The sequence below is a fragment of the Amaranthus tricolor genome, chromosome 16 (genome assembly GCF_026212465.1).
Source record: "Amaranthus tricolor cultivar Red isolate AtriRed21 chromosome 16, ASM2621246v1, whole genome shotgun sequence".
Classification (NCBI taxonomy): Eukaryota; Viridiplantae; Streptophyta; class Magnoliopsida; order Caryophyllales; family Amaranthaceae; genus Amaranthus; species Amaranthus tricolor.
In genome coordinates this window covers 18718968-18731968 of record NC_080062.1, presented here as the reverse complement: position 1 = coordinate 18731968, position 13001 = coordinate 18718968, and the positions used below count along the sequence as shown (strand labels likewise).

General features: G+C 39.3%; 1 protein-coding gene and 1 pseudogene across 1 annotated transcript; one reads left to right on the top strand and one right to left on the bottom strand.

The window, feature by feature from the left end:
- Window positions 1–1745: 1745 nt before the first annotated feature.
- LOC130802591 (uncharacterized) lies at window positions 1746–5243 on the bottom strand (annotated as a pseudogene).
- A 987-nt stretch (window positions 5244–6230) lies between these two features.
- On the top strand, window positions 6231–8305 carry LOC130802590 (uncharacterized). Its single transcript, XM_057666601.1, has 4 exons — window positions 6231–6626; window positions 6705–6860; window positions 7035–8014; window positions 8116–8305. The coding sequence occupies exons 1-4, from the start codon at window positions 6231–6233 to the stop codon at window positions 8303–8305; spliced, it is 1722 nt and encodes a 573-aa protein (XP_057522584.1).
- The last annotated feature ends 4696 nt before the right edge of the window (window positions 8306–13001 follow it).

Below are 13001 nucleotides of genomic sequence, written 5' to 3'. Positions count from 1 at the left end.
ATTGGATATCAATCTGTATGCCTGAAAACAAGCAAGCAACATCCATTGTAAACAAGATGCTTAAGAAACTTGCAATTGAACGGGAAAACAATAAAAAGACATTAGTTTTTTTTATTACAGAAATGAATTTTCTTGCTTAATCCCCATCACAAACGCCCTCAAAAAGAGCGGCTATTTAAGAAGTTGGTATGTCTTCCATTTATTGGTAAAAAAGACTTGTTGGTCATTTAATTGGACGGATACTTCTGGACTTCTAGTTATACCATGATACCATATCTATTAAGAAAATGAAATAACAATTACCTAGTTGCAAACCACACGCATCAGAGCTTTAAAACGTTAAAAAGTATGTAATAATCCAAATTGGTGCCGTTATTAGAGATCTTTTATTCCATTACTCGTTAATGTCTGAACCGGTTGTTCTAGTTGTCTGTTAACTTGATTGGCTCTTGTTTACATATATTGTAGGTGCTGTTGAGATCCATTGTAAGCGGGTGGCTTGGTAGCTAAAGGTTCTACTGACTGGTTATGCTTAACAATATCTGCATTTCCTCCCCTGATTTCCTTGCTAATCAACCTAATTTCAATTGCTTAAATTTCCCCCCCTTTTTTTTTCAATTTCTTATGTTTTTACTCCTTCTCTTCCTGTTTTCCTCATTTCCATTCCAATTTTTTTGCTTCCGATTTGGTTTTTCCCATTTTTTCTGAGTTCTTACGTTGTCACTCATCTTGCACATGCACATTTCAACTTCATTGGTTTCTTGGGTAATTTTCAGCTTTTGATTTTTGTCTAGGGTTTTCATTTGATGTTTGTCTAGGGTTTTCATTTTCGGTTTTTCTGATTTAATGTTTTCATCTAAACCAAGGGATAATGGGTTTCTCTCATTCTACTATTGCTAAGGTCAGTCAATTTAACACATTAACTACTTTATGTTCTTCGAGTCCTTCATTGTTATTTAACTCGTGGTGGAATTTATTTTTAAAGTTTGTGTTTTGTATTGAGTTAGAATTTTAGGGAATATTTGAAGAAGCAAATTATGAGTCAAAAAGAAAAGAAGCTAAACATTGAACATGTATGAAACAACTACAATGTGATCAATGATATGGTGTCCCTACACCATCTAATATAATGCCAAATCAAATACTAATGAACTTAAAATCAAACCGTAACGTGAGGAGCTTGCTAAATGATTAAGCATCACAAGCATGGTGGACCACTAACTTTCACCATGTCTAGCTTAGCTATTCCAAATTACAGTCTAAGTAGACACAATATCACAAGCAGCACTCGACAAGGACTTTACTCTCTTGTTTCATGAGCCATTAGCAATACAACCCAATATACTACTATATAAAAAAGGTCCGTCTAACCTATGCCTTATGGAATAGGATTATATATATTAATTACATATTATATTATTAAGTTTAATTGCTTGATTCAATAAATTCATTTATCAGTTATTGGTAAAATAATTACATTTATGAAGACATGTTTCTACATTAATAAGGCAGAATTTTTACCCCATTAATTAGTGACTCATTCCAGTAAATCTAAATGTAACAAAAACTTTCAATTAAAAATTCAACAGATAACGTTGATCATCATATTTCAATCTATAAGTAGGACTACAAACAAAATCCTAATTCACTTAGTTTAATATCAAAAAGATAAATTAAAAAGGAAATACATAAATTTTAAGATAAATTAAACCATAAAATCTAGAAGTTTAGTGAGAAAATAGGATTTAAACACCACCATCATGGGCACCTTTCTTTCTCTTTTTTGCAATATCTGATGGAACTTGATTTGGGTTGTAGTTCTCCTTTTCAGGACATTTAGTAATATTGTGACCACTTCTCTTGCAAAAGCTACAAGCTCTAACTTGTTTTGTTGTTTCCTTCCCAACTTTTTCTCTTTGGCTTTTGGGAGGTCCGTTAGTTATTGAAAATGGAGGACATTGAACTGGTACATCTTGAACAATGCTAATATCTTCAATAGATAAATCACGAGTATTAAGTGGTCCTTCAATTCTTGATATCATTCCATCGACTAGTTTACGAGCATCATCTGTAAACCAACGTAATGGCAAATATATGTTTGGAACCTAGAAGAAATCTTTGTGAAGAAATACAGTTAATACATGCCGACAAAAGATTCCCCAAAACTCAAAATTTTTACAGCTACAATTAGCCACAATACCATCCCAATAAACCCTGTGACTTAGTGAATTTGGTTTGTCATAATATTATTGCGATTCTCTTCGCAAATCTTATATTGAGTTGCCATCTCAAATTGAAGTTGGAATTTTTGAAAAGCATATTTTGTAAATACTTGGGACACATGATTTTCTATAGGTGACAATGCCCTTAATGAAGATCCTCTATACGTATCCAACATAGTATGATGCAATTGAGTTTGTTCAATATCTTTAATTGTAAGATTAACCTGGGAAATACATGAGTTAAAGAACTTACTTGTTTGATAAGTTCAATTAACCATGCATGATTGAGAAGTGGTATAATGTTTTACAAAACTATTTATACTTTCTGATCTTCCAGTGGTTATCATATCAGCAAAAATCGACCTCTACTAATAGAAAATCCTTTTGTTTTGGCATAATTTTCATAAAATGCATATGCCTTTTGCTAATTCTCAAAACACTGGCCTACAAAAGATTCTATGTTTTCTTGAGTTTCAATATTATCTTGCTCTAAATCACTAACGGCCCGTTTGGTACATGGTATTAGAGGGCGGTAATGGTAATAAAATTAAGTAATAAAAAATTTGGTTGTTTAGATTCCTTCAATGGTAATGGATGGTAATAAAATAAAGTAATGAAATTAACAAAAAGGGCCATTTTTATTACCATCAAACAACCTGGTATTATGCTGTAATGGTAATGAAGTATTACTGTGGTAATAAAATAAGGTAATGTTGTTTCGAGCTGAAAAAAAAATAATGAAAAAAAAGGTAATATATGTAATTATCCAAAAAAATATTATTATTAAAAAAAGAATCATTAGATAGAATAATTTAGATAAATAATGCTTTTAGATACAAATATACAATAATAAAACTAAGAGTCATTACCATTTTTTATTACTAACAACCAAATGCAATCAATGGAATATTATCTTCCATTACCATTCTTTAGTCATGCACACCAAACAAAAGAATCTTCATCACCAATTCTCATATCCATTTTTTCATTACTATTGCCATTACAATATTTCATTCCCATTACTTCATTACCATCAACCAAACGGGCCGTAAGTTCTGTTCCAACATCATCACATATGTTTTCTTGAGGAAGCTTGTTAAGATCAATCAAATCCATCCTATAATTAAAACAAAAATTTGATCATAAAAAATAAAAATCAGTATAAGCAAACTAAGAGTTTCTATACTTCCTGATAATGTACAAGGCTAAGTCTTAGTTTTTATTTCATGAAAAATATAAGCAAACCTTCCAATCAATCAACATATAATGCAAAAAAGAACTTAGAACAAAAAATTACATACCTGTACGTATGTTTTACACAAGATGATGAATTATAAAGAAGATCAAGAATGAGAGAAAGCTATGTTTTTTTTCTTTCAAGAAAAAACAAAGCAAAAATAGTAACTACAAAGTAACACTTCACATTCCTTCAAAAAAATAGCAATAATAATATTTTACAGAAAATGAAAAGTAAAAGAAAATTGTATTTATTAGGAGTTGTAATTTCCAAAGACTCCTCTTAAATGAGGGATATTAACAAAGTAATTTAATTAATTATAGAACTATGTAATGAAAATCTTATCCTATGCTTTATGGCCCGTAAAATATTGAGATATTACAAATTGTATATGTATTATTATAATATTAATCATATGAGTATATTATTAGTTGTATTTGTTGATTATTGGTCATATTAATATTGTATTAGTTGTAAGTAATATTAATCGTGTTAGAGTAAAAGTAGGTTTTGTCATGGTATCACTTATCTAACTTATTTATTTATTTAAATTATTAATGTCATTTTACTTTAATGACCTTTGACTTTCTGGATTGACCTTGACTTTTAGTCAATGGGCCTTTCTGAATTCTCCCATCTCTTCAATTGGCCCATAAACAAGTGATCCATATGGAACCCTAACTCCCTCTAGGGAATAACCTTTTGTTTGACCCAACTTCCCACTTTCCCTCATTGCTTGGTTATCCTTCTTCTAAGGCTGGTAACCGCCCACTACTCCCCATGATCTTCAACCTCCTCTCTAAAGTAACTTCCTTCTTCACCATTATAAATAGGGACAACCATCAGAGAGGAAGGGATCATCTGAAAATAATCCTCCTAAGTATCCCTACTCATACTCCACTTCAATAGCCTACCCAAAATCTAGCAATATCAACCCCGACATACTCTTGCATTCATTTTATAGTCATCTTTTCAATAATCTCATATCAACGTTCTAACTTGAGCGTCGGAGGGGTTTTCCGGGAGATCACCCCCCGAACAAGGCTAACGTGTTGTTTCGCAAGAATTCAAGTCGCTTCCTTCCACGAATCGCCGCTCCTGATAACGCTTCCGCTTACAGTATTTCAAGTGTTTTCCACTTTCTCGTTTCATCACTGAAACAGGTTTATTAGTAAAGTATTAGTAATATTAGTATATTATTAGTCATATTTAGTTTAATATTAGTTGTATTTATATATATTAGTCGTATTGATGTAGCATTAGACATACTAGTATAGTTTAATCTTACTAATATGATATAGTTTTAGTCATATTTTTTGAGAATAGTCGTATTAGCACAGTATTCGACATATTAGAGTAATAGTACATGTATTAGTATAATATTAGTCCTATTTGTATGTTATAACGTGCACTGTTTAGTTGTATCGTATTAATATATTATTAGTTTCATTGGTAAAGCATTAGTCATATTAGTGCAGCATTAGGTGTGTTAGAACAATATTATTTGTATTAGTATAATATTAGTCGTATTGTATTAAAAATAGGTGTATCAGTCAAATATTAGTGGTATTAGTATATATTACTAGTAAGGGTCAATTACCAACTACATCCTCAAAATTTAGGCATTTTAAAATAAACAGCCTTGAAGGTTTTTTTTATTTATTTTTTTATAAACAACAACCTTTAAATTACCAAACACGATATCGATAGAACCACTTCACCGGATGACCTGCTAAATGACCATTGACCAAGATAAATGACATTTGACTTTCAATTAAATTCATTAATCTAATCTAATTTACGCTAATTAAACTCTTCTTCCTCAACCATTCTCTCACTCACTAATCACCACTACCACCACCACCACTATTAAAACCTCTCCTTTAATAACAACCCATCATCAAGAAAATGCACTTTTACCCGTCAAAATTATACCATAAACAGTAGTATCAATAAGGCCAATATAATCAGATTTTGTGCATATAAGGGACTTTTTATGGATTGATGGGTATTTTTTAGGTAATAAAGAAAGGAATTTTGTGAGTAGCTGTTTGTGAATGCAAAATTTCAACAACTTTAGCAGATCGTAAAGCTAATTTAATCTGTCTACCCCCATTTGAAACCCTAGAATTTTTATGCAAAATATCATACCATTACACATGAATTCAACTACAATTAATCTATCATTTCTTCAATTTTCATTATTATTAGTTGTAAAATCAACTAAATTAACAAACCTTGAGATTTGAAGATTATACAAAATGTTGGCTTCATTGTCAAATTCATCACAAGTGAAGATGGTTGTTATTTTTTTGAAGGCTTTTTAATTGATCAAATGGAAGATTAGCTTTGTAAACAAGACCATGACTTCTTCTACCAAGAAGGTTTTTATTAGAAAAATTGTTGCTTGCTAATTCAAGATCATTATAAAATTCTTTGATTTTAATGGGTTTTTCGTGGGAATTTTTATGTGGGTATTTTTATTTTTGAAAGTTATGAGATGGATTATCAAAATCTAAAACCGCCTCTCAAGACGCCCGTACCTTCCTAGAAAGCAAGAAACAAAGGGCGTCTGAAAGCGTCCAATCGCTGGTGGATAAAAGGAGGAAGAAAGAAAGAAGGCACAAGTCGCGGGGTCTAGCCGCCACATTACTATGCCGCAGAATGAGGCCGGCAAAAGTAGTCTTCCTGAAAATCTCATACCAATAATCTCTCCACTGGCTCCGGAGATACTGAATACTCCCAACACCGGGAAAATAAAGATCCCAAACATGGCGGCCTTCGATGGGACATCCTGCCCAGAGGAACACCTGATGGCCTACAAGAACCTGATGCTGCTGTATACCACTGACCTGTTATTATGGTGCAAGTTCTTCCCAACTACTCTTACGGGAGTAGCTCTGACGTGGTATACCTCCCTTCCAGGAGGAACTATCCAGAACTTTGCCCAATTGGAGGGTAAGTTCCTGGGTCATTTTGTAGCATCAAGAAGACAAGAAAAATCAAACTTCCATCTGCTCAGCATCACACAATTGGAAGGAGAGTCCATATCATCATATTTAAAAAAGTTTCATGAGGCGGTACTAGAAGTAACTGACTTGGAAAAATCGGTTGCATTAAACGCCCTGATCAACGGAATGAAAGCTCAGAGGCTGAAGTTCCAGTTGGTCGAGAACCAAGTGAAGACATACGCGGAGGCCATGAAGCAATGCCAAAGTTATGTTACGGCCTCCGAAATATGTCAGGCACATGATCCCAAGAAACGGAGGTCGGATAAGAAGGATCTCACGGCCAATCATTCCTCTAGGAGCAGAGAGGAACAACCATCAAGGAGGGAAAGAAATTTCTTGCGGCGCCGTCAAGAACCTTCGTCAGATATGGGACCTCCACGATCCAAACACGTATATGTCGTTGAAGGGGAGCCCAAGACGCGGAATTTATTAGATGGCGGCAACGATCCGCTGTTCAACCGGAACAGGAAGGACATATTCTTCGCCATCAAGGATCAATTGCCAACTCCACCTCCTACTGCCACCCCCTCTGATAGACGCAACCATAATCTGTGGTGTGATTAGCACAAAGAGCACGACCACACTTTGGCCCAATGCCGCAAACTCAAACGTATCCTACATCAATTGGCCGATGAGGGAAAATTGTCTGGGTTCATCAACCGGAAGGATTACGATGCTGGAGGAGAAGAAGAAAGGAGGCCATGGAATCAAAGACGCAGATCCCCCAAAAGGGATGAGGCCAGGCGCGAAAGTTCCAACACTCAAGGAACTATCAACATGATTTTCGGAGGATACACTGAAGAATATCCTACCATCCGCGCTGCAAGAAATAGTGTCCACACTCTGCTAAAAGGGCCCCCGAAAGCCTCATCAAGTGGACCGATCATGAGGTTCAATGCCACGACCTCCCAAACGCTGCAACAACCCCATACCGACCCACTGGTGGTCACCCTCAAAATTGGGCAAATGAAAGTCAAGAGGGTACTCGTAGATACCGGGAGCACGACTGATCTCATAACAATGGAGTGCTTGAGAAAAATGAAGTTCGAAGAAAAGCACTTACAACCCCTCGAAAAATCGCTGATTGGGTTTGGGGGAAGTCAAGTCATTCCACTAGGCACGATCATTCTCCCCGTGCGGGTGTGGGAAAGAAATGAAAGCGGAACCATGCCCATACGATTCACGGTGGTGGATCTCACCTTTCCCTACAACGCTATCATGAGGCTTCCGCTCATCAACAAAATCAAAGCCGCGATCTTCCCTCATCAACTCTTGCTACAATTCGAGCGGGATGATGGACAAGTAGGTATACTCATAGGGGATCAGGTGACGGCACGCCAATGCCTCATCAACACCTTACAACGAGGAGCTTCCATCACCCCCTCCAAAAGGGAAAGGGAAGAAGAGTCCCCTACTGTCATGAGCGTGTATCTGGAGAATCCCAACCCGCACGAAAGGCCTCGCCCTGTAGAACAATATGAGGAGGTAGACATATTCGAAGGAAAACGCCTCAAAATAGGGAAAGACCTCCCTGGCCCGGTTAGGCAAGATATCATGGCCACCCTTACTGATTTCCGCGACGTCTTTGCTTTTTCCACGGAAGAAATGCCTGGCATCCCTACAAGTGTCATGTGCCATAAACTAGATATAAAACCAAGCTACAAACCTGTGACGCAAAAACTGCAACAGCAAGGAAGGGAGCGGATAGAGGCCGCCTAAGAAGAAGTGGAGAAATTGCTGAGAGCTGGATTCATCTAAGAATGCAAATACTCCGATTGGCTCTCAAATGTCGTCCTCGTGAAAAAATCAAACGGCAAGTGGAGGATGTACGTTGACTTCACGGATCTGAACAAAGCCTGCCCCAAGGACGATTATCCTCTTCCTAAGATAGATCGTTTGGTAGATTCCACAGTAGGCCACGCTCTACTGAGTTTCATGGATGCTAACGCCGGATACCATCAGATTCCCTTGGCCATAGAAGACCAGCCACATACGGCCTTCATTACGAATGCCGGAGTATACTGTTACAAGGTTATGCCCTTCGGGCTAAAGAATGCTGGAGCTACTTACCAGAGAATGGTCAATAAGGTCTTCCAATCTCAGATAGGCCGAAACGTGGAGGTATACGTGGACGATATGATCACAAAAAGCAAGCAGGCGTCCCAACATGCCGCGGTCTTACGCGAGACGTTCAACACCCTCCGAAAACATCAAATGAGACTCAACCCCGAAAAGTGCGTGTTCAGAGTCACCGGTGGAAAATGCCTTGGTTTGCTTGTTGACGAAAGAGGAATAGAAGCCAACCCTAACAAGATACAGGCAATCCAGGACATGAAGTCTCCGGGATCCGTAAAAGAAATTCAAAAACTAACGGGATGCATAGCAGCCTTGGGAAGGTTTTTATCAAAGTCCGCGGACAGATGCTCGCCCTCCTGCAAAACCTTCAAGCAAAGCGAGTTCGAGTGGACAAGAGAAGCCGAGGAATCCTTCCAGCAGTTGAAAGAGCACTTGTCATCTTTGCCGAAACTGGTTTCGCCATTCAACGGGGAAAATATGGTCTTATACGTCTCGGTCTCTGAATACTCCCTGTCGGGAGTACTGATCGCCGAAAGAGAAAAGAATCAATTCCCCGTATACTATGTGAGTCACGCCTTTCGAGGATCTAAGGGAAACTACAACGAAGTAGAAAAGGTCTTATTTGCAATCGTGATGGCTAGCAGGAAACTGAAACCATACTTCCAATCCCACCAGATCATCGTCAGATCTAGCCAACCTGTGAAAAAGATTCTGGAAGGAAAAAGCAAATCAAGCCGCGTCAATGATTGGGCTAATCAACTTGCATCGAATACGAACCATGAACAGCGATCAAAGCACAAGCCTTGGCTGACTTCATCGCCGAAAGCACTATCCCCCAACATCCTGAACCTAATCAAGAATGGAAGTTGTATGTGGATGGATCCTCGACACAATCAGCAAGCGGAGCTGGGCTGCTGATCATGTCTTCTGCCGGGGTCCGTATGGAAAGAGCGGTCAGATTCGAGTTCGCGGCCTCTAACAATGAGGAAGAATACGAAGCATTACTCATGGGGCTCAAAATCTGCCATGAAGCAGGGGCGAAAGTATTATCCACTTTTTCTAACTCCCAGCTAATAGTAGGACAAGTGAATGGAGAATTCGAGGCCAAAGATGATGGCATGAAGATGTACTTACAACAAGTAAGAGAATTTGTCAAGAGATTCGACTAATTCACATTGGTCCACATCGCAAGATCTCAAAACGCACAAGCCGATTCCTTGGCAAAACTCGCCAGCTCAGCTGAAACATCCGCGGCTTGCGATATTATCTGGGAAGTTCTTCCAAACCCCAGTATCAACCTCATGGTTAACACCATTGATAGATCAGAAATGTGGATGGAGTCATACATCAAATTTTTGGAAAATCAGATGCTCCCCCATGACGAGAATCAGGCCAAAGTACTTCAAAAGAAGGCTAGATGGTTCGAGCTCCACGAAGGTACGCTCTATAAAAAATCATATACCCATCCCCTTTTAAAATGTGTTTCTCCTGAAGAAGGAAACTACATCCTTCGGGAAATACATGAAGGCGGATGCAGTATACATCAAGGAGTACGAACTGTCATTGGTAAAGTCCTTAGAAGCGGATATTATTGGCCCTCTATCAGGAAAGACGCGGAAACCCTGGTCAAGCGATGTCCCGAATGCCAATACCACTCAAAGATAGAAAGGAAACCCTCTAACTACCTGTCCGTCATGCAAGCCGTCTTACCGTTCGATAAATGGAGTATGGATATCCTTGGCCCCTTCCCTCCCGCAAAGGGGCAACGCAAATTCATTATAGTGGCCATTGATTATTTCACCAAGTACGTGGAATCAGAGCCCCTCAGCTCCATCACGGACAAACAAGTCGGTCAATTCATATGGCGAAATATTATCACGAGATACGGCATTCCTCGTGTGATCATTACCGACAATGGGAGACAATTTGTTAGTAAGAACACGATACATTATATGACAGATTTGGCATTCAAATCCGATTCAGTTCCGTATCTCGGCCACAAACAAATGGGCTAGTTGAATCAGCAAACAAGGAGATCCTGAATGGTATCAAAAGGAAAATAGAGGGGGTTAAAGGTACTTGGGACGAAGAATTACCCGGCATCCTATGGGCAAGCCGAACAACCGTCAAAGAAGCAATAGGGCATACTCCATTCTCCTTGGTATACGGGTCCGAAGCCGTGCTTCCAGTAGAAATAGGCATACCCTCTACAAGGGTTACCTACTACTCACACGACGAGAATGAACAAGGAAAAAAAAAGAGAACTTGGATCTGCTTCCAAAAACACGAGGGAACGCATTGTTAAGAACTATGTCCCAAAAACAGACAATGATTCGCAGCTTCAACCGACTCGTCAAAACTAAACACATTCAAGTTGGCGACTTCGTCCTACGAAAAGTTGAGGACACGGGAAAGATCGTAGATAAAGGGAAACTTGGGGCCAACTGGGATGGCCCATTCAAAATCATCCGCGTCATCAAACCCGGAACATTCGAACTAGAAGACATGAATGGAAAGAAGCTACCCCGCCCATGGAATGAAGACCACTTAAAGAAGTACTTCATTTAATGAGATTCGCAAGAGGCCAGTCAATGATCATTAATTTCACCAGAATCAGTAGCTTTATCCCGCGGCATAGTCGCGTTGTCATTACAATTTTCAATATATCAGAGATTCCATTTTTTCAGAATTATCCGGCTCCAACAAGTATTCAGTTATATTCTACTCCCTCTAGTAATATTTCAAATCTCATTAAATTTAGTAATATCTATAAGTCGGACCCCTAGAATGGGGTCCCATATTCAAATTTATTCCAATTCACCACGAATCAGTGACATCTACAAGTTGGACCAAAAAATAAGGGTCAAATGTCAAAATTATGTTAAGTAAAAATCTTGCCCTCTAGTAAAATCGATAAGCCGGACCCCTAGATAGGGGTCCAAAAAATCTTAATTCAAGTTAAAGATCCTTTATCAAATCAAAGTAAATCTTTAATGACACCCGGCCGTGACATGATAAGTCGGACCCATAGAATGGGGTCCCAAGATCAAAGTTATTCTAACTAAAATTTTGCTTGATGTTTCCTGTTCGTGACATCGACAAGTCGGACCCTTAGATTGGGGTCCCAAGTTCAAAATTAGTCTAAGTCAATTTTAACTGATCCTGGCCGTAGCATCGACAAGTCGGACGCTTAGAATAGGGTCCCAAGACCAAAATTGTTCTAAGTGAAATTTTGACCACGTCACTCCCCGCTTTTTGAAAAAAGAGTCCGCGGACTAAAAGTTAGAATAAGGAAGTACGAAATCTTAGAAATATTAACATTGAAAGAGGCATCATCAATGATAGAAATGTCATTCGAAAATATATAAACATGTAAATCAAGCCGAATTACAAATACCGGTCAAAAATGTCAAGTTTAAATTACAATTACAAAACAAAATTAAACATCATCTAAGAAGGCCTCGATGTCCCCCTCTGGATCCTGGGCCGACAGCTGAGGAGACCCGGCCGCCCCCTCTTCAAGACTTGGAGTGAAGCTCACAAAATCTTCAATGTTGAACGGCTCCACTTCAATCTCGGACAGCTCCTTGGACAAACCCTGGAGGTTTCTTCCTTCATCGATAAGGAGATTGGACAGGTCTAAGCATAAACTCTCCAGCTAGGAAAGCGCCAAGTTCTTAGGGGTGCCCGAGGCCGAAGAAGGGGAGAGAGTTAACTTATCCAGATCAAGGCACAGAGCCTCCTTTTCAACCGCGACATCAACTCTCTCCGACCAAGCCCTCGCCTCTTCCACATCCCAGTTGGGGTCCACCAGTACTGCCGACTCCCGCTCCAAAATCGGAGCTAGGTTGGCCAGAGCTTCGTCCCCCTTGTGATTTGCCTTTTGTTGGAGGGAATCGGAGTCGACGCCTAACTCCGCGGCAGCCAAACGGTACCTCTCTTCAGTAATTGTGGAACCCGTACCCACCATCTCTGCTGTCAGATCCCCCAAGAAATTTGACGCCTCCGGCTCGTCCGAAGTCAGCCAATCCCTAGCTATCCGGGCTCGTCTTTCTAAGCTAATTTTATACACCCTAGCCGCGGATAGCAAAGTCTTGAATTTGGCCGAATCAGCCGACACCTGTTTCAAAAGACTCTGGTTTTGATGAGCCAGTTTAGCATGGACGTCCATTAGGTGACCGACTTCATGGCCGAGGGTTGCCGATTTGTTAGAAGCCGCGTCCAGATTCCCAACGGTCTCCTCCAGCTGTTTTCTCGCCCTCTCCCGCCACTGTTCAGTTCTGACTAAACGCTCCTTCAACTCAGAGCATTTAGCCAGTTTTTCCTTTAAGCCCGGCAGTTCTCCTCGGAGCTTTTGGAGCTCCTCGTCCTGCTCATCGCAGCGGGAGGATAGAGCGGCCAGCGTCTCCCTGTCCGCAGCACTTTGGCGGCTGAGGTTGAACTCAAAGGACAACC